Below are 21,507 nucleotides of genomic sequence, written 5' to 3' on the forward strand. Positions count from 1 at the left end.
GTTGTGAATTTTAGATCTTTAATGCAATCATTTACAAAAAATATTTTCTTAGCACTGGTTTTCTTTATCTCATAATTTTTTTGCATTTTTTGCATGTTGTGTTTTAATTTTCATTTTCTCAAGATATTTTCTAATGTGATTTTTCTAATATTTTATAATGTGATTTTTTTGACCCAGTAGTTGCTTAAAAGTGTGTTGTTTAATTTCCACATATTTCAGAATTATCAAGTTTTTTCTGCTTTGAAATATAGTTTCATTCCATTGTGATTGCAAAAGATATTTTGTTTGATTTCATTCTTATTAATTACTATTAGTTTTATGATCACATATATTATCTATCCTGCAGATTTTTCCATGTGTACTTTGGAAAAATGTGTACTCTTTTGATCTTGGGTGATATGTTCTGTATATGTTTGTTAGATCCAATTGGTCTACAGTGTTGTTGAAGATCTATATTTTCTATTTTTTTTTTTTTTTTTGAGACGGAGTCTCGCCCTGTCTCCCAGGCTGGAATGCAGTGGTGCGATCTCGGCTCACTGCAATCTCCGCCTCCCAGGTTCAAGCGATTCTCCTGCCCCAGCCTCCCAAGTAGCTGGGATTACAGGCGTGCGCCACTACGCCCAGCCAATTTTTGTATTTTTAGTAGAGACGGGGTTTTACTATGTTGGTCAGGCAGATCTCGAACTCTTGACCTTGTGATCCGCCCACCTCAGCCTCCCAAAGTTCTGGGATTACAGGCGTGAGCCACCGCGCCCAGCCAAATGTCTATATTTTCTTACTGATCATCTTTCTGGTTCTTCTAGCCGTTATTGACAATGGAATATTGAAGTCTACTATTTTTGTAGTACTGTCTCCTTTCAATTCTGTTAATGTTGGCTTCATATATTTAGAAGCTCTGATATGTAGTGCATGTATGCTAATAATTATATATTTTTGGTGAATAGACATTTATCAATACATATTGTCCTTTTTTGTCTCTTGTAACATTTTTTGGTGTAAAATCTATTTGCTTACTATTAGCATAGCTATCATTGCTTTCTTTTTGCCACTATTTGCATGGACTATCAGTTTTCACCTTTTATCCATCAACCTATTTGTGTTCTTACTTCTACCATGAGTCTATTGTAGACAGTACATATTTAGTTCCTGGTTATTCATTCACTATGCCAGTGTAATGTCTTATAATGTCTTATAATTAAGGTGTTTAATCCATTTAAATTTTAAGCAATTGCTCATAGTCAGGACTTACTATTACCACCATATTATATTTTTAAAAAACTCTCTTTCTTCTCATATGCACCACAAATTGCATCTGACCTTTTAGAGTATAGGTGACTTTTCTAATGAGATTCAGAAAACAATTTCCAGTTGTCCATTTGGCATTTCTACCTGTATGTTCATTACTCTCGAAGTGATTTAAGTAGGAAAAGAGGATGCTACCTTTTAAATTTGTTTCCATTATTTAACTAGAAGAGTTTGTGCATTAAAACATTATACTCCTCAGACATGTCACTTAACTCAGGTATTATGGTACTCTCTTTTGCAAATGTGAGTCCTCAAAAATTCATTAGTGGACTTTTAATTCAACAGATATTTATTGACTTTTACCCGTTACATTCTTGGTATTGTTCAAGGTACTGAGTATATCACAGTGAACAAGACAGAGGAAAGCTTCTGCTCTCATGGAGGTAGACAATAAGCATAATAAATCAGTAAGTGATATAGTGTATTAGAAGATGTTTATGTGCTGTGCATAAACTAGATAAGTGTAGGTTGGAATAGCAGTGCCACTTGGGGGTGGGTGATTTGATGGCTTTTGGGTAATAAGGGTTTAGGTACTTTTGGGTATATAAGGAAGACAGATTTGGATCATAGTGCCAACAGAGGATCTATGAATGAAATTACCATAATTATATTATGATATACAGATGATATTTGAATTTTCTTTATAATGTAAGAAATGAATTATATGTCTATTTTATTTATTTATTGAATATGATTCCTAGCAACAGATAACTAGCTAAATAAACTGCCTTTCTCTTAAGCTAAATGCTAATTGAAAAAGAAATTAAAGCCAGAATCCATGTATTACAGTGAGGAATTCATGACTATCAATATCAGGATCTCCTTTCAGAGAGCATCACAAAAGTGTGCTGATAGACATGATGAAGGAAAATGAGGAAAATAAAAGATTCTTAGGGGAGGGAATATGCTATTTTTTGTGATAAGCAACTCCTGTTACTTCTCTTTGATCGGTACAGGACTATAATCTAACCCTCAATTTTACCCTGTTTTGAAGAATATGTTTTAAAGTGAGCTTAAATAATACAATATAAAAATTGACTTCTTCAAGTGGTGAGAGCACTCAGAGACGCGGCGTGGAGCTGGCGGGTACCGAGCGGGTGCCTCAGTCTCCTTCCCCTCCCCTCGCCTGGCCTTGCCGTCTTCTCCCCGCAGATGGACCGGAACTATGTGATCCCGGAAGTTCTAGGGCCTTTGCTGTGTGTGGGATAAATGGTCATGGCGGAGGCTCCAGCTCCCGTGACAACAGCCACAACATCAGGAGCAGGAGACGCAGCGGCAGCAGCCACAGCGGCCTCACGCACCCCGATCCCCACAGTCACTGCCCCATCCCCAGTGTCTTATTTGTACAATGTATTTTAAATGAGGTAGCAATGCATTATAAGTATTTAATAATTAGCTTATCAATTGTTACATTATGTTTGTCTAAAGTTTGAAAACCACTAATTTTAAGCATGTATCATTGATAGATCATCAAAAACTATATTATTAATAGAACATTTATTTTCAGCTAAATTGAAGAGACATAGCAGGGTAATAAGGCCCAGCACTTAGATTTGATTATACAATTAAAAAATTTTACACCATAAATGACTATTCATTAACTAGATTGAATCATCTGACTCAAGTTGGTATGTCAATCAAATGAATTTTCAAATGTTTAAAAATAATCATATATTCATACATTGATACTAGGAGATAAAAATATGTTTTAGAGACTGCTAAAAGGAAGGCAAACTTTTGCCCTTACTCTTAGGGTTTTTCTGCTGGATATGGGAATTAAACTGACACGAGACAGGTCGATAGAATAAATGTATACATATTTATTCAATACAAGTTTTACATGGCATGAAAGTCTTCATAAATAAGGAAATGAAGACCCAAAGACGCAGTTGGAGTTGAAAACTTACATGCTGTATTGGACAAAATGTAGTAAATTGTGAAAATGTAACAAGGCAAAGGGGTTTGGGCTAGAGGAGTTAATTGGGTAGAGTTGTGACTAAGAAGGTAAGGTTGGTTTAACAAAGTTTGTACAAATTTCCCTCAGTCTCAATTTTCTGTCCTCGAAGACAAGTTTTCTTGCCTTCCAGTACAAAGAGGATATCTTTCACATGGGAATTTTGTCTCCTGCTGTTAAGAAACAGAATGAAGGTCAGTGAACTTCTTGCACCTGCTGTTTTTCAAATGCCTTTAGCTCAAAATAATTCTCATGCCAAAGAGCATATTCTGGAATGATGTGTTTTAAAATCCTTCACAGCATTAGATTTCGAAGTAAGAAAGGAGCAGAATATAACTCAAAAGGATGCTTCTGAATCTTAAAATCTCTGAGAGAAATTAGGAAGTAGGCTTTTCTTGAATGAGGCTGAGGTATTAACCACTTTGAGTTTTTTAAACAGCTCATTAATAATCAAGTAATTATATCAGAAAGATAATTAGATTTGATCCTTAGAAATGTGCCTATATATTTTAGTATAAAACTAAAGAGTAATGCTTTACTGAATTAACTGATTTTTTAAACAGAAGACAGTGTTCAAACAAGTGAACTGTATTCATTTACTTTCATTCATCTAAATGAAATTGCATCCTATTTTTCTAAGACTTCACAGCACTCATCCTATTCCAATAACCAATTTTGTACCGTAACTCCTGTGGCAATTAAAAAAACAATAATTTACTTGCTTGTAGATGTTGCACTACAAAATGAGACATTTTAAAGACCAAGGATGCATGTTCCTATGAGATTGTTTTGAAGTTTTTATATATAATTATATTTAATGAAGTGACCGGTTATAATTTCCATGGTTTCATATAGTCTTTATGTTGTTTTTATTGCATTTTCAAAACCTCACTTTTATATTTGTCATTTTTTTTCTTCAGAAATGAATCATGGAACTGTATATTTTCCTGGCCATTTCTTTTTTTGTAATATGAATTTTAAAAATCAATAATGCAACCCTTTAAAAAACATTTACCAAATTTTAAATTTCTGAAGATTATTTTCAATTGAGTTATGTATAACTCACATTTTATGTTTTCCACCACAGAATACTGCTTCAAGTTTCCTCAGTACAAGTTTGTTATCTTAACGTTTCTCTTTTATCCAAAGGCGATTTATCCATTGTCTCCCAGAGAGTGCTCTTTGTCTCCAGATATTTGCACTTAGCATAGTAATAGTCAGGAGGACCTTTATCAATACTTTAGAATATCAAGGAAAAGTCTTTTTTTTTCCTCCTAACAAATGAATATTAGATGTGGAAGCTTCACAATATGCTACATTTCTGGTATGATAATTGACTATATTTGTTTGAAGAATGATTCTTCTGGAACGTGAGCTTTTTGTTGGTTCAGTTGAAAATAATGGAAAGATCCTCTGGATCTGAGATGTGTTCAAGTGTAATAAGCAACATTTAACAAATGTTACACTGTTGCCATTTAACAAATGTCTTTGGAATTCAATTGAGCCAGGTTTTAAAATGATAATCCATATCACCATGTGTGAAATGTAATTCAGATCTTGTTTATCCATATTTAAATTGTGTATAAAATTTATGAAAATGTCCAAAGTCTTATCAAATTGAATGATTAATTACTATCTTGAAATTATTGGTGTCAAATAAATCAGTGATTTTTGTTGATATTATGTGAATATATGGATAAGCAAACTTAGATGTGATTTCTTCATAATACATTGGCATGGCAAAATTTTTAAAATGTGCAATTAAACAATGAAAATTTATCCCAAATATTTGGGATTATTAAATATAAAATTAAAAATGCAGATTGTTAAGGATTTACCTCACTTACTTTTTAATCATTCCATTCATTTACATATATATATATATATTTTTTTTTTTTGAGATGGAGTCTTGCTCAGTTGCCCAGGCTGGAGTGCAGTGTCACGATCTCAGCTCACTGCAAGCTCTGCCTCCCAGGTTCATGCCATTCTGCCTCAGCCTCCCGAGTAGCTAGGACTACAGGCACCCGCCACCAAGCCCGGCTGATTTTTTTTGTAGTTTTAGTAGAGATGGGGTTTCACCATGTTAGCCAGGATGGTCTCGATCTCCTGACCTCGTGATCCACCCGCCTTGGCCTCCTAAAGTGCTGGGATTACAGGCGTGAGCCACCGAGCCCGGTGCATTCATTTATATTTTTAAGAATTAGTTTATGTTTATATGTATTTTCAATTATTACATTAAACATATTTGCTAGTAGTATCTAGTTAAAGATTATTGCATATTTAAAGTGTTTACCTGTTTACATGACTTTTAATATGTTTTTGTTTTTTTGTTTCTTTGTTTGTTTTTGAGATGGAGTCTCGCTCTGTAGCCCAGGGTGGAGTGCAGTGGCGCAATCTTGGCTCACTGCAATCTCCGCCTCCCAGGTTCAAGCAGTTCCCTGCCACAGCCTCCCGAGTAGCTGGGATTACAGGCACCCGCCACCACGCCTGGCTAATTTTTGTATTTTTAGTAGAGACAGGGTTTCACCATCTTGGCCAGGCTGGTCTTGAACTCCTGACCTTGTGATCCACCCTCCTCGGCCTCCCAAATTGCTGGGATTATAGGCGTGAGCCACCGTGCCCGGCCTTGTTTTGTTTGTTAAAGGCAATTTTTTAAATAAACCGAGAAGGAAATTAAGAAATATTGATGTGCTTAGACTTTTGAAAAGCATTGTGCATATGTGAATGCATGTGCATGTGTGTGTGTATTCTTCTTACCATCAAGATATCTTCTTTTTGCCCTTCTTTCCCCTATTAGGTCTGAGATCATATTTGTAAATTTACATATCACAACATATTTTGCTGTTATTTGGATCAGAGAAAAATCTATTTCATAAAATGTACCACAAACTGACATGTCAAACTTGTTTTAAAAAATCAATTGCGGGGTGAGCAACTGTCTTTAATTTGAATTTATCCCGTCTCTTATGACCAGTTTCCAACTTAGAGTTTACCCTCTTAACATCGAGTTACTTGTGTTATTTTCTCAAAGTGATGTAATTGTTTTGCTTTTGCCTCATTACTGCAACAAAATTTAAATAGATTCATAAATAAGCAATTTTAGAGGAGCATGAAAACTAACAAAATTTAACAAACACACTGAAGAGATTTGATGATTTGCATTTTCACGAAGCTATTGAAGAAAAAAAAATATCCAGCAGCACTAATATACAGCAAATTCATCTTTCAACAATAAGGCTAAATTAATTCTTTGTGCCATATGTCTATTAGGATTTTAAGCTGCCTGGTTGTCTGTGATCACTAAGTGAAGGTGAAGTCTAGATTAATAAAACATATTTCAAAGGCTGATGTCAAAACAGAAGCAAATGTTCGGAGTGCACTGCTCTTTCTTTAGGTAAAATAAATAGCACTTGATTCTTCCGCTTTTCAGTATCACTTTTTACAAAAATAAATAAATAAATAAATAAATCCTATACTTATTTGTGACAATAACTTAATGTTCCATTATGTTTAATTTAACATTCTTTAAATTTAAACATTATTAGCTAATGGCAGTTTTCAAAGTATCACCAGTTCTAACTTCCTGACCCTTATGTCAGTTACTAATGAGTCACTTGTGATTTACATTAACATTTGGAAACATGTTCAAAATATTTTTAAAAAACAGATAATTTTCCAGTAAGGAAATATTCTATATAATTGCCAGGTACAGTTATATAGATTCTATGTGTTAGTTACTTACTGAAGAATTGTCAAGGTGTAAGTGGAAAGGACAGAAAGGTATCATTTTGAAATTTAATAGGAACTTCAGAGAGCTAGAGACAACACTACTCTTTTAAAATTGTAAAATATGACCTACTGTATCTTGTAAGATGTAATCTTTTCAATTTGTATATCTTAAATAAACCATTGAATGCACTTCAGAAATCAGAACTTTTGGAAGGCCCATTGCATTTAACATTAGTTGAACTCAGTATTGGACCCAGAGTCATTATACTTATTTGGGAATATTTATTATGAATTAAGGTGCCCCAACACTGCAGTTTATAGAGCTCTTAAGCACAAACCTCTTTTAGCAATATTTTTTCTTCAATGCCGTGGGATTCATAGCTCTAATTTTAACAGTCCTATGATCCAACTTGTCTTCATTGTAAATAAAAGCAAAATTTTGTATTATGAAGGCTGTACCAAGCAATAATCAATTCTTATTAAATAGAAAATATGTGATTCCTTTATTCACACAAGCATATAATCTGAAAAAAATATTTTTACTGATTTTATTTTAATCCTTATAGTAACATGCAATTGTCTTAGTTTTTCTTCAGAACAGCATCACTCTAGTATGATCAAATTATCCACAGATAATTTCATATCTGTGAAGCTCTGCCATCCCACGTTTTTTCATTCTATTATAGCATGGCTATCTCTGTGTTAATAATGTCATAACTAGATCATATGTATCATTTATCAAAAGTGAGCAGGAACACATCCTGAATGCAAAATCATTCTAGTAATAGCAACTAATTAAAGTGAATTAAAAGTGAACTGATTAAACTGTATAGTTAATGGATGTAGTGGCTTGAAAATATAAAATTATATATATATATCCAAAGACAATTCATCAATTTTGCCAAGTAAAAGTGAATATATTCATGTTTCAGAATTGGTCTCTTATTTTTAAGATAATCCTATGACTTTTGAATGTTATAGAATTTAATTATTCAACAGATAACGAATTGTAATCATGATTTCTCTGACCAATACAATGTATTTTTGATCTACAAAGATGGTATACGAGCAATAAAAATCCCAGAAATGTTGCCCATAATGATTTCAAATGCCTTAGAATGATTAATATTATACATTTAGAAAGATATTTTTGTGTAGATTTATTTTTGATTTTTAAGAAAAATAATGATTTCAGTTTGAGAGTTTTTATTTCATAGTTTCACTGTAAGTTGTCTTGTTTAATGGTCCTTTAATGAGTGTCAGGGTAAGAGATGTGATTAAATATAATATTGTGGCAAAAGGAGATGTCTATAGAATAAAAATATTCTAAAATTGTTCTGATTAGGGTACAGTCTGACATCATTAGAATTTCATTACTCTAATATGATCATTCATATTAAAATGCCAAAAAAGAGTCTATTATAAACATATTTAGAAAACTTAATCAGCATTCCCAGTTTTCTCTCATACATACATATAAATATATATGTTTCTGAAATTGTCAAAGAACCATGTCTTAATCTGCTCAGGCTGCTAGAACAAAATGCTATTAACTAGGTGGCTTATAAACAACATAAATTTATTTCTCAGAGTTCTGGAGGCTAAGAAGTCCTAGATCAAGCTGTTGGCAAATTCAGTGTCTGGTGAACGCTCACTTCCTGGTTCATAGACAAGGAGGCATCTTTTCACTGTGTACTCACATGGCAGAAAGGGTAAGAGATCTTTGAAGTCACTTATATAAGGGCACTAATCTGATTTATAAGGGATCTGCCCTCATGACTTAAGCACCTCCCAAAGGCCAACTTCCAGATGCCATCACATTAGTGATTATGTTTTAACATATGAATTTTAGGGTGACACAAACATTCACTCCATGGTAGACCATGTGGCTTAAATAATCTGAATCTTACTTCAGACCTACTCAAACAGAACAGAATATTTGAATTTTGAAACCCAGGAATTTGTGATGGCAGTCGCGGCTGTCTGGAGTGGCCACTGCCATGACACCAGCTGCAGTGGGGGAGGCGTTACCAGGTTTGCATGCTCCATGGAGCTTGTGGGAACCAGGAACAGGTGGGAGCCCCGCCTCCTTCTGAATTGGAGGGGTGAGAGCCTCGCCCTCCCAGGTGCAGTTGCAGGGGCCCAGCTGGGACTGCTGCCCCAGGCATCCTGTGCTCTTGGGGACCCAGGAAGCCCTCCTGCCCCAGCAGGCTTGAAAGAGCCTGCACCTGCTGCTTGGCCTCTCAGCTCTCCAGCTGCCCATTCCAATTTTGGAGCAAAGTTGAGGCCAAGCCTGGGCACTGTGGCAACCTGGTGGGATGTGTGTGAGCTTTTGGTGGTGCTGACATGCCCATGGCTGCCTCAGCCCCCTCCAGACTTTGACCACCCACAAACAAGGGAGGGAAGCAGAGGGGGTGCTGAGGGCAGCTGGGCATGGGCCTGAAGGTGCCCTTTGGCATGGACAGCCTGGGTGCCATAGATGACATGATTGATAGTGGGTGCCATGGATGACATGATTGATAGCGTCAGGAGGCATAGAGGCTTCTGCTCAGAAAAGGGCATGTCCCTGGTGAAGTCCCACCTTCCAGTCAGAGAAGACCTGAAGCCTGGGGGCCCGTTGGCCAGTTCCTCAGACCAGAGTGAGAATGTGTGCTTTTTCTGGCCTGCCTATGGCTGTCCATGGACCAATCAGCATGGACTTTCTCCCATCTCAAGCCCATAAAAACTCCAGGACTCAGTGAGAATTGGGCAAACGACAGATGACTTAACTGCTGTTAGGAGCTACCCACTCCGTGTCTTCTGAGAGGTGCGCTGTCACCCAACAAAGCATCTCTTCACTTTGCTCACACTCCATTTGTCTGCATACCTCATTCTTCCTGGACACAGGACTCAGGACCCACCAAATGGCAGGACTGAAAGAGCTGTAACACAAACAGTGCTGAAACACCCCCCCCCCAACCCCAACTTGCCACGTTGGGGGTGATGAGGATAGAAGAGAGAAGAAGAGAAGAGCTGTGCCCTTTGGGGAGCCTGGATCTAGGAGCTCCCTGAGCCAGGGCTGTGACACCCTTTTTGGGGCTCTGTGCTTCCTGGCATCTCCAAGCTTCCAGGTGCCACCATGTTCCCTGGTGCCCAATTCACTTGCAGTACACTTGGTTCAGCTGCAGCCTTGCAGGGATCCAGTGCCCACGCTGGCACCTGGAGCTGCCCACCTCACGACAGCCAGTGTACCTGGTTATGCGCAGTGGCCGGAACTTGTGCCTGCTCACTTACACACCCCTCTCTTCCCTGCATCTGACTTGCCTTTGGCAGGCATGGGATCCGGGCTGGTAGTGAGACCTGAGCGCAACCTGCCAAGCCGAGTGGGTGGAATAAGCCCAGTGGGCCCGAGCAAAACTCGAGCAAAGGCACCATCGGCCACAGAGGTTTCTGTCTGGTGAAGCAACACCCCAAAGATCTTGTGACATTTGCATGATTAACAAATTAACTAGATGATTTCTACGTAGCTGATGTTTTGAAAGCCACTTGATAGCTACTGGTTGCAGTAGCTAGCTATCAATTTTATCCAAATTTACATGCCCTTATCTAATTCCCAAATGTTATGAAAGGCAACACAAGTAGTGTTACAAAAGGTCCAAATAATATATTGGAGGTAAATATATAACATTGATTTATGGGTTTTAGAGCTGGAGACTATATCTTTCTACTAGTTTGTATTCCCATCCTCAATTTAGAAATAATTAAGAAGTATATGTGTATACCTTTTTAAGAAAAATGAAAAGGACAGTGCCGTATCAATTTACTCCTGGGACCATAGCATAATGATCTTTTTTTTTTTAATTCTTTAACTTGTCAGTCACTTTGAGGTTATTTTTAATACCGTGTGTGTGTATGTGTGTATGTGCGTGTGGAGTATGTGGGTGTGGTAGACAGTATATAGAGATATTTTTGTTTGTATGGAAAATAAGTAGAGGGGAGTCTGCTTTCAGACAAAATACACCTCTGTAGAGAGATCCACAAGTAAAAGACTACAGCAACACTACAGATATTAGTTGATTACAATTCCTCCCCACAACTCCACCCACAACTATATTTACCACAGCGTTGCTTGCTACTATCTTCCACACTGGTGAATATTATTACTGGAAGATGCAACTATCTTAATTTATTATTTGATTATCTATGATGATTATAGAACTTCAATTTTTTTTAAATGTAAGAAAAGTTCAAAGGAAACATTGGTCTATTCATCTCATATTAATTTCCAGGAAGTGACACATATTACAAAGCAGCAATTGTTTTCCATGTGCTAATGAACACTAGGTAAAAAAGATGAAATAAACATGTTTCATATATACCAGAATGGGTCTAAAACAAACATGTTACCACTATCCATAAACTCAACACACTAACGAAATTGCTAGCATACTAGCCGATGTGTGCATTCTCCAATTTTATTAGGAATACATTCTAATAATTACTATTTAAAAACTGATATTTATTCACCATCATAACTTTTTGTTTCATTTTTTACTAACATTAAACAAGAAATATTTTGATCCAAGCGTTTATGCAATTAATGACAATGCCAGGTTTTTCCTCTTTCGTTGTATGCTACAAAATTATTCCAACATCTAATCCAAGTCAGAAACCATGTGTTGCTTGAATGACATTTGGTTTGTTTAAAATGTATTAATTAAACAGACATGTTGTGTAACTATGGCAAAGGGAGAATTATTTTGCAAATATAAAGGAGTGACACTAGAGATGAAGCAGTGTTCTAACCAAACTTGTGGCTTATTTTATGGAAACATATTTTCAAATAACAACTAGAAAAACTTAACTATTGACTAATATTCTTAAAAATAAAATGATTATTTGGATCATATGTGATCCATGGTTCCATCATCTCCCAAGTCTATTTCATCACTGACAATGGAGTAAGTAGTTTAGGTTTGATCTTGTTAATTATGCTAGTAGACTACAGGGACAAAAATGAAAAGGGTTAATAGGATAGTAAAAGTTCTGAAAACCATAACAAATTAGGATGGGAATTATAGCCTGGAATAAGAAGACTTATACATGAGTCTTAACTATCTTCAAACACAGGAGGGCTTGTCATGTAGAAGAACAATCACACATATTTTACGTAGCTAAAGGCAGATCTAAAGAAAATTGGTGGGAACTTCTCCTTCTGTCAATGTTTTCATTTCTAGCAGCTACCAACCCTCCTAATACACACTGTGAGCTGGAGAAACAGATATCCAAGGTTGTTAAAATTAAAAATAAAAGCAGATTATGGTAGATATGATTCTGAAAACAAACTTTGTGATAAATATTTTAGGAATTTACATGCCTTTATTCCCCCACTTACTTCCTGATACGAGGTTCTTTTAGGATAGCTGAGGCTATCAGATAACTATTGGATAGTCAAGTTGCTTTGGTAATTCATAAGTTTAAATGTAAGTCACTAAATATGGATGTGGTTAGTACCAAAAACAATGTAGATATTTCTACTATTCTTTTTTTTGACTGATAATCAGGCTTTTCATTGAAACTATTGTCTATTTCAGTTTTAATATTTGGTCTTAGTGTTACTTAATGGCTTTTTTGACACATGCCAGTTTCAAAGCGTGTTAAGTTTCAATTCTGTCATATTTTAAATGTTAGTCAAAGAATTGTAGTTTCTCAAACATTCACAATATTGCTATTTCATTTGCAAAGTTCACACAACTGCAGTAATAACCAATTTAACAATTTATAAGCAATAACATTCCTGAAAGAAGAAGCTTCATCTTGCATATCTACAAATAGATTATTTCCATTCTGATTGAGCCAAAATGAATTATGATTCAAGGAAAGGAGGAAAGTTGCCTGCTTATAATGCCATGTAGTCTTCTAATCAGCAAAAAATATGTCTGACTGTGCCACACACACACACACACACACACACACACACAAAACTTATACCATGAAAAATGTAATGGCAGAATAGTCAGAGCTAGGAGGTCACCTGATTCTGGTACAATGTAGCTTCATAAAAAGCCTCCAGCACATGCTAGTGATGTATTACGGTACTTAAAAAAAAATAGCCATGAAGGGTAAAACCCCCAGAAACATGAGAAATGAGACTATTCAAATTTTATGAAATGGAGCAGTGAGGCCGGGAGCAGTGGCTCACGCCTGTAATCCCAGCACTTTGGGAGGCTGAAGCGAGTGGATCACAAGGTTAGGAGTTCGAGACCAGCCTGGCCAATACGGTGAAATCCCGTCTCTACTAAAAATACAAAAATTAGCCAGGTGTGGTGGCGGGTGCCTGTTGTCCCAACTACTCGGGAAGCTGAGGCAGGAGAATTGCTTGAACCCGGGAGACAGAGGTTGCAGTAGGCTGAGACTGCACCACTGCACTCCAGCCTGGGCAACAGAGCAAGACTCCATCTCGAAAACGGAAAAAAAAAAAAAAAAAAAAAAGAAAGAAAAGAAAAGAAATGAAGCAGTGAAAACACAATTAGGCCAACAGGTCAACTGATCCATCCTGTAAAATGACTTGAGTTGGTAAAGTAGAAAGTTTTATGACTACAAATTTCAGGGCCAAGTAGTAAAGGCCTGCTAAAAAATAAAAAGGGCGGATATGTCATCTGTGAGATTTACACTGGGAATTATGATCTTCACATGGGATATGCATGTTGGCCATATAATGCACATGAAAATCTTTAGTTTCTAACCAGGCTATTTGCACATTTTACTTTATGATATATTGAGTAATTATAAATCATTTGGCTAAGAGATAGTACCTATGGAAAAAAATGCAGAAATCCTCTGACATTCAGAATGAGGTTGTTTACTATTATAAAATGTGGGAACTTGAAATCTTAAAGTATTCTTAATAGTTTGAAATTCAAAATGTTTTATATATAAATCAAAAACAAACTTGCATGTGGTAATCCTTAGAAAGTAATGACCCTACATATGATTACTCTTTCTAATCAGAGTTACTGGTGATGACAGTGAATCTAAAGGAAGATTGGGTTAGAGTGTATTAGATTTGGACTCATGGCATGTGCAAGGTTGTATAAGTAATTCTAATGAGCCTTCTCTAGCATGATACTCAAGTATTCTATAATTAGAATCACAGGGTCACCTATCTGCATGCAGCCTCTTTGGTGCCAGATTAACCTGTCCAAAATGCCACTTGCATCACGTTATGAAATGTAAAAATATTTACCTGATAATTAGTATGAAATGATGCCTTCATGAGGTTTAATGGACACAAGAATGCTGGGGATTTGATATTTAGTCTGTAAATGATTTATGTGAATGACACCAATATAATTTCTGGGTATTGTTGTGTTCTGGAATTTTGATTCATTTGAGCTAAAAATGAGGTGTGTAGATTTTAGGGAGAGGCATCCTGTGCTATTTCTCTCTGCTACTGGCAGAAAATAACTAGCTTTTCAGGGCAAATATTTATTCATGAAAACGCCAGGATTTATTTCCATCCCATAAAGTCACTATTCCAGTCAATAGATTTGTTTTAATTTCTGTGTCACAACTTCTCTGCAGGGCTACAGACAGAAATTTGTCATGAACAAATTATGACATGAATATTAATGTAGTAGCCCTTTTATACTGCACAATAATTATCTTTAACCAGCTTTTCCATATTGACAAAATTAGCCTTCCAGATCAGAGGTCTTCAAACCATGGCCTTTAGAGCCAAACGATGAAGAAGTTCAAGCAAAACATTATATTTAATAATACATAAAAGTATCTAAATTTTAAATTTTAATGCCCATAAGTACAGTTTTATTGGAACACAGGCAGGCCCATTCAGTTTCATATTGTCTATGGCTGTTTTTACACTACAACATTAGTGTTAAGTAGTTGAGACAGAGACTGTATTATGTGGCCCACAAAGCCTAAAATATTTACTATCTAATTCTTTATAGAAAAAGTTTGCTGAACCTTCAGTTTAATGGTTATAAGAGGGGTCCTAGAGGATGATTAGTTTATCATTCTTAAAACTGTAGATAAATGTTTGTTTTTTTTTAAATTATACTTAAGTTTTGGGATACATGTGCAGAATGTGCAGGTTTTTTACATAAGTATACACATGCCATGGTGGTTTGCTGCATCCATCAACCCATCATCTACATTAGGTATTTCTCCTAATGCTATCCCTCCCCTATCTCCACACCCTCCAACGGGCCCCAGTGTGTGATGTTTCCCTCCCTGTGTCCATGTGTTCTCATTGTTCAACTCCCACTTAAGAGTGACAACATGCAGTGTTTGGTTTTCTGTTCCTGTGTTAGTTTGCTGAGAATGATGGTTTCCAGCTTCATCCATGTCCCTGCAAAGGAAATGAACTCATCCTTTTTTATGGCTGCATAGTATTCCACGGAGTGTATGTGCCACATTTTCTTAATCCAGTCTATCATTGATGGGCATTTGGGTTGGTTCCAAGTCTTTGCTATTGTGAACAGTGCCACAATAAACATACATGTGCATGAGTCTTTATAGTAGAATGATTTATAATCCTTTGGGTATATACCCAGTAATGGGATCGCTGGGTCAAATGGTATTTCTGGTTCTAGACCCTTGAGGAATCGCCACACTGTCTTCCACAATTGTTGAACTAATTTACACTCCCACCAACAGTGTAAAAGTGTTCCTATTTCTCCACATCCTCTCCAGCATCTGTTGTTTCCTGACATTTTAATGATTGCTATTCTAACTGGTGTGAGATGGTACCTCATTGTGGTTTTGATTTGCATTTCTCTAATGACCATTGATGATGAGCTTCTTTTCATGTTTGCTGGCCACAGAAATGTCTTCTTTTGAGAAATGTCTCTTCATATCCTTCGCCCAGTTTTTGATGGGGTTGTTTGTTTTTTTCTTGTAAATTTGTTTAAGTTCTTTGTAGATTCTGGGTATTAGTCCTTTGTCAGATGGATAGATTGCAAATCTTTTCTCCCATTCTGTAGGTTGCCTGCTCACTCTGATGATAGTTTCTTTAAATGTTGTAAATTTTTTATATATTATGAATTTCTACATAGATCCAACAAGCTATTGACAATGTTTTAGTTAGTTTATTTACAAGAATGCAAATATAACCACCCAGTGGGTTTACCTTGCCCGCTGCCTAGACAGAGCTGATTTATCAAGACAGGGGGATTGCAATAGAGAAGGAGTAATTCATGCAGAGTTGGCTGTGTAGGAGTCCAGAGTTTTATTATTACTCAAATAAGTCTCCCTGAGCATTTGGAGAGCAGAGTTTTTAAGGACAACTTGGTGGGTGAGGGGAAGCCAGTGAGCCAGGAGCACTGATTGGTCAGTGGTGAAATCGTACAGATTCAAAGCTGTCTTCTTGGGCTGAGTTAGTTGCTGGGTGGGGGCCACAAGACCAGATGAGCCAGTTTATCGATCTGGGTGGTGCCAGCTGGTCCATCAAGTGCAGGATCTGCAAAATATCTCAAGCACTGATCTTAGGAGCAGTTTAGGGAGGGTCAGAATCTTGTAGCCTCCAGCTGCATGACTCCTAAACCATAATTTCTAATCTTGTGGCTAATGTTCATCTGACAAAGGCAATCTAGTCCCCAGGCAAGAAAGAGGTCAGCTTTGGGAAAGGGCTGTTAGTGTATTGTTTTAAACTATAAACTAAGTTTCTCCCAAAGTTAGTTCAGCCTATTCCCAGGAATGGACAAGGACAGCTTGGAGGTTAGAAGCAAGATGGAGTTGGCTAGGTTAGATACCTTTCACTGTCTCAGTCATAATTTTGCAAAGGAGGTTTCACAAGGGCTTATTTAGTACTCTGAGACTTTAGAGTTGAAGCAGCTAAACTTTTCATAAACTTTTATGAAACTCTGCTTTTGAAGAATACAGCATTGATGATTATTTCAGTAGCTCCCTACTAAATATCTTTAGTACTAATAAACAATAGATGACTGACAGGCTAGGTAATCCATGTATTTTAGTGTCCTGTAATTCAGGGTAACATTCAGATTATGTCTGTATAGAGGTGATCAGAAGACGACCTGAAGCTTTTATTTTCCTCTTTTCACTGTGGGTTCTAGATACAAAGACAAACAGAAAAAGGGATATTGACTAGGCAAAAGCATACAAAAAGATATTTCAGTTACATTATTTCCCTGATAAATGTTTTAAATCTTAGAAGTTACATTGTGGTTTAATCAGATAAAACAGTCAATCTCACTCTTCACAGCTTCCACACAACCTAACACTCATCCCCCAAAAAACTAAAACCAAGTCTGGGTGAGGTGACTTATGCCTGTAATCCTAGCACTTTTGGAGGCCTAGGTGGGTAGATTGCTTGAGCTCAAGGGTCGAGACCAGCCTGGGCAACATGGTGAAACCCCATCTCTACCAAAAATACAAAAAATTAGCTTGGTGTGGTGGTGCGCACCTATTGTTCCAATTACTTGGGAGGCTGAGATGGGAGGGTCACTTGAGCCTGGGAGGTAGAGATTGCAGTGAGCCAAGATTGCGCCATTGCATTCCAACCTGGATGACAGAATGAGACCCTGTCTAAAATAAAACAAAACAAACAACAACAAAAACCCCTGCCTTCTGAACTCCTCAATATTACTTAGTTCCAGCAAGCTTTCTTTTATTCAGTTTATTTTCTGCTAGTACTAATTCTGCTAAGAGTTACCTTAACCAACACCACCCCCTACTCCCTCTGAGAGGCCCAAAGGAATCCTGTCTGGCTGTTACACTTACATGTAGAAAATCAGCAGACTATTTCTCATTAGAAGAAGTAATTTTATGATCAGAAACATATTCCATAAGATATATTACATATTACATGCATTAGTCATTTTCTCCTATTTTATTGAGACTTTAATATAAAAAATAATGGCTAAAAACTAAAGAAGATTCAAGTGAGCTACTTAAATATTATATGCATCTATTATATTTTCATGTATCTACCAATAAGTTTGAAGTATGATATTCAAATCTTTTCATAGCTCCATCTGAAGAAATGGCTGACTGTTAGACCTGAATTTGTGAAAACATGTGTATTCTGTTATGAAAATGCCTAGGACGTAAATTCTTGTGATCTTTGATGTATGCAAATCTCTTAAATAAACTATACCTAATTTGAAGCTTTCATGCTGCTAGTAGCTTAGTGCTTTGGTTGATCTATTGTTACATAGCAAACCATCAGTAATCTTTGGGGACATAAAAATCAATAGTCCTTCTTAATTTTTAGGTCAGGAATTTAGGTAGTATACAGCTATTTCTGCTCCACAATGACTGCTGCCTTAAGTAGGGGGTGCTCAAATGTCTGAAGATAGTTAGGATGACTCCAATAAGGCCACCAGCTGGAATGTTCATAATGGGTTCTTCATATACATATCCGGCGCCTGAACTTGAGTGGCTGGAACAGCTGGGCCTCTCTCGGCATTGTAGTCTCTTTTTATACAGTCTTTCCATGCAGCTAGCTTGAGCTTCCCCACAGTATGGCATGCTCCCAATACTCAAACTACTTTCAATGCAGCTGTTATTTTCCATGGTAAGTTTTCCAAGGGTGCAAAGCAGAAGCTACAAGGTTTGATTACAGAGTCTGTGCAGATTCAATGTGGTCTCAGGCTACTTGAAAATCTGAATATCAAGAGGTGATGTCCATTGGGGAGCCTATTTTTGGAGACTACTACATATAGCATAGCAATGCTGCAAACAAAAATGCTGCTACAAGATCTGGTGAAGATGTTACAAACTTCTTCTTTCGGAAACCAAATGCTTCATCTTTATCTTTTTATTTGTATATATATTTTTATATTCTATTAAGAATACCATTTATGATGATAACTATAATTTGTTTTTATAATTACCATTAACTGTTATCCGTATTATGTAACTACTTTTTTTCTTAGAAAGTGAAATCAATTTAAATAAATTCCAACTCAAAATTTTGTCTCGAAGATTCTTCTAAAAGATGATGTACTTTTAGTTTTCTAAGCCTACATGATTGAATAAATTTGTGTTATTATTTACAGTTTCAGCTCACTAGCAACTTACAGATACAGCAAAAAAGTATGGTTATATTTATCCACACTTATTCAAAAAATAAGTTATTGCCAAATAATACCTAAAGAAATACATGGTAAAATTATGATTGGAATTTCTATTTGCTCAAATATGCTATAAAGCTGACTGTCTCTTGCTTTAGAGCAAGTTGACTTTCATTCTGCATCTGGCTGTGCCTTGTTTCAAAATATAATGGAAGCAACACTGCCTTCAGGTGAAGAAGGTTTGAACACAGAATTGCGTTATTCACAAAAGCCTGAAATTGTTCACAACTCAAGATAATGTTAATGTGTCTTCACCAGATAGCCGAAATAATGCATTTTCTAAATTGCAGCATTAAGCAATTATTCAGATCATATCTGAAACCCTGTAATTTTCATTCTCCCTTTCAGTCCCAGCGTCGTGTCACATTTCACCTGCCAGAAGGCTCTCAGGAAAGCAGCAGTGATGGTGGACTGGGAGAGCATGATGCAGGCAGCCTTACCAGCACATCCCATGGCCTGCCCCTTGGCTATCCTCAGGAGGAGTACTTTGATCGTGCCACACCCAGCAATCGCACTGAAGGGGATGGCAACTCCGATCCTGAATCTAGTAAGTGATACCTCTCTGGTTCCTCAATATAAACGGGCTTACTGTGTTTGCAACTCAAGCTACCATAGCCATAATAACATGGGCTAATTCATTGTGTTATTGTGAATAGTGACACATTTTTGAAAGGTAAACATACAGAATTAGATGGATGGCATGTATAAGGCAGTTTATAATATTTTAAATGTATGATCATAACTACTCTGAATGAAATTTATTATAGTGACTTTGTTAAGGCATAGATAGAATTTTCCATTTATGTACACCTGTATATTTATTTGTATATAAACAGCCAATTTATTTTATTTTATTCATTTATTTGTGAAGGTATAAATTTTTTCTTATATATAAAAATTATTTTCTAGATTTTATTTTTATTTTTAGTAGAGATAAAAACCATTGACAGTTATTTTCTTTCTGAGGAAATAAGAGATCCTGACTCCAATGTAGGAATAGGCATCTGAGGTTTTCAGTAATATACTGAAATCACACACCCGTGCCATGTTACTGTTTAGAAAGGCATTCACATTTGGTCTTCAGACAGAAGGCACAAAATCTGTGTTTTGCAAATTCCAAAGATGTTGAACTCTTTAAAAGGATCATAGAGTTGATATTAAATAAAACTTCATTAAATGTATTATCTTGAACGTGTAGCGAACAACCTTGCTGATTTATAATTTCAGGAAATACAAAATTTGATAAGATATATATTTCTCAGAAGAGTCTTGAAATTGCAAGAAGCTACAATTTGCTCCATTTATGTTATATACATAAAAGTATGTAGGTACAAAAAAGCATACAATATATGTGAGAAAACAGTCATAGCCATAAACCAATGTGAAAAAAATGGGCCAAATACCTGGCAAAAACATAAATAAGGTAATATAAACTAGACATTTTGAAAGGTTATTTTGAGCATTATGGATTGCAGGGATGTATAATTCAAATAAAGCTTCTAGGCTTTAGAACAAAATAGCTTCCCTATCGTTGTATTTTAATCTTCTATTTTTGAAACTTCAAAAAATAGGGAAATGGATTGGCTAAACATTATAATATAATCTAAGGCTAAACATATGGAACCGATGAAAACATAACATCAACTTTTTCTCTCTACAGATGTAGATGCTATATATTATCAGTATTTTAATATAAAAATATTAGAGACTTTTGAGTCAGCAAGTTCAGACAGTCCTAAACATCTACTATCTCCATTTTCAATTTTATACTTGGAATAAATGATCAACATTTGTTCTGAAAATAAAAAATTCCCCTATACCTTGTGTCACTAAACTATCTTTAATTTACTTTGTTTAGCACAGCAAAATGACTCCTGGTAGAAATACACAGTTGTGATTATATTTACTTGTGTAATGAACTAAGAGCCAATCTCTAGTAAGAATATGATCATAAGTAACAAATATACATTAAGCAAGGGTGCCACTGATCTTTTTTACTCCATAAATCATTGTTTTAGTTGTAGGTCTATCATGGCCTGTTAAATAAGGATATAGAAATGGGATAAGTATCATTTTTATAAACTAGAAAGAGTTGGTTCATTTGTACATGACGTGTGTTACTAAGCCTCTTTCATAGAGGATTGCATAGCAACAATTAAAGAGTAAACTCAGAGTAAGCATCCCCAGTGCACATCTCACCCTGAAATAAAATTCCAACTGAATGAGACTCAAATAGAATACTGTTGACAATAATAGGAGAATTGGTATGTGTTAGAAATAGTAAAACATTTAACATTAAATATAGCTTTATTAATCCCAATTATATCTAGAAATAAGTAGTTGTTTTAAAAAGTATTCAAATGCATAGTTATTAACAGAAGCTGATCTTGTTTATAGTTAAGGATATAAGTGCTAGCATCAATG

The 21,507-nt window shown here is 36.0% G+C and overlaps 1 protein-coding gene across 6 annotated transcripts in view; it reads left to right on the forward strand.

Moving 5' to 3' along the window:
- Nucleotides 1-21,507, forward strand: part of PCDH11X (protocadherin 11 X-linked) — an 837,711-nt gene that overhangs the window by 581,133 nt on the left and 235,071 nt on the right. For all 6 annotated transcript variants that reach the window (XM_054544818.1, XM_009235031.3, XM_054544822.1 and 3 more), the window contains one exon: nt 19,432-19,630. In XM_054544818.1, coding sequence (XP_054400793.1) covers nt 19,432-19,630 — 199 coding nt within the window. The remainder of the gene's footprint in view (nt 1-19,431; nt 19,631-21,507) is intronic.

Source organism: Pongo abelii, chromosome X (genome assembly GCF_028885655.2).
Source record: "Pongo abelii isolate AG06213 chromosome X, NHGRI_mPonAbe1-v2.0_pri, whole genome shotgun sequence".
NCBI lineage: Eukaryota > Metazoa > Chordata > Mammalia > Primates > Hominidae > Pongo > Pongo abelii.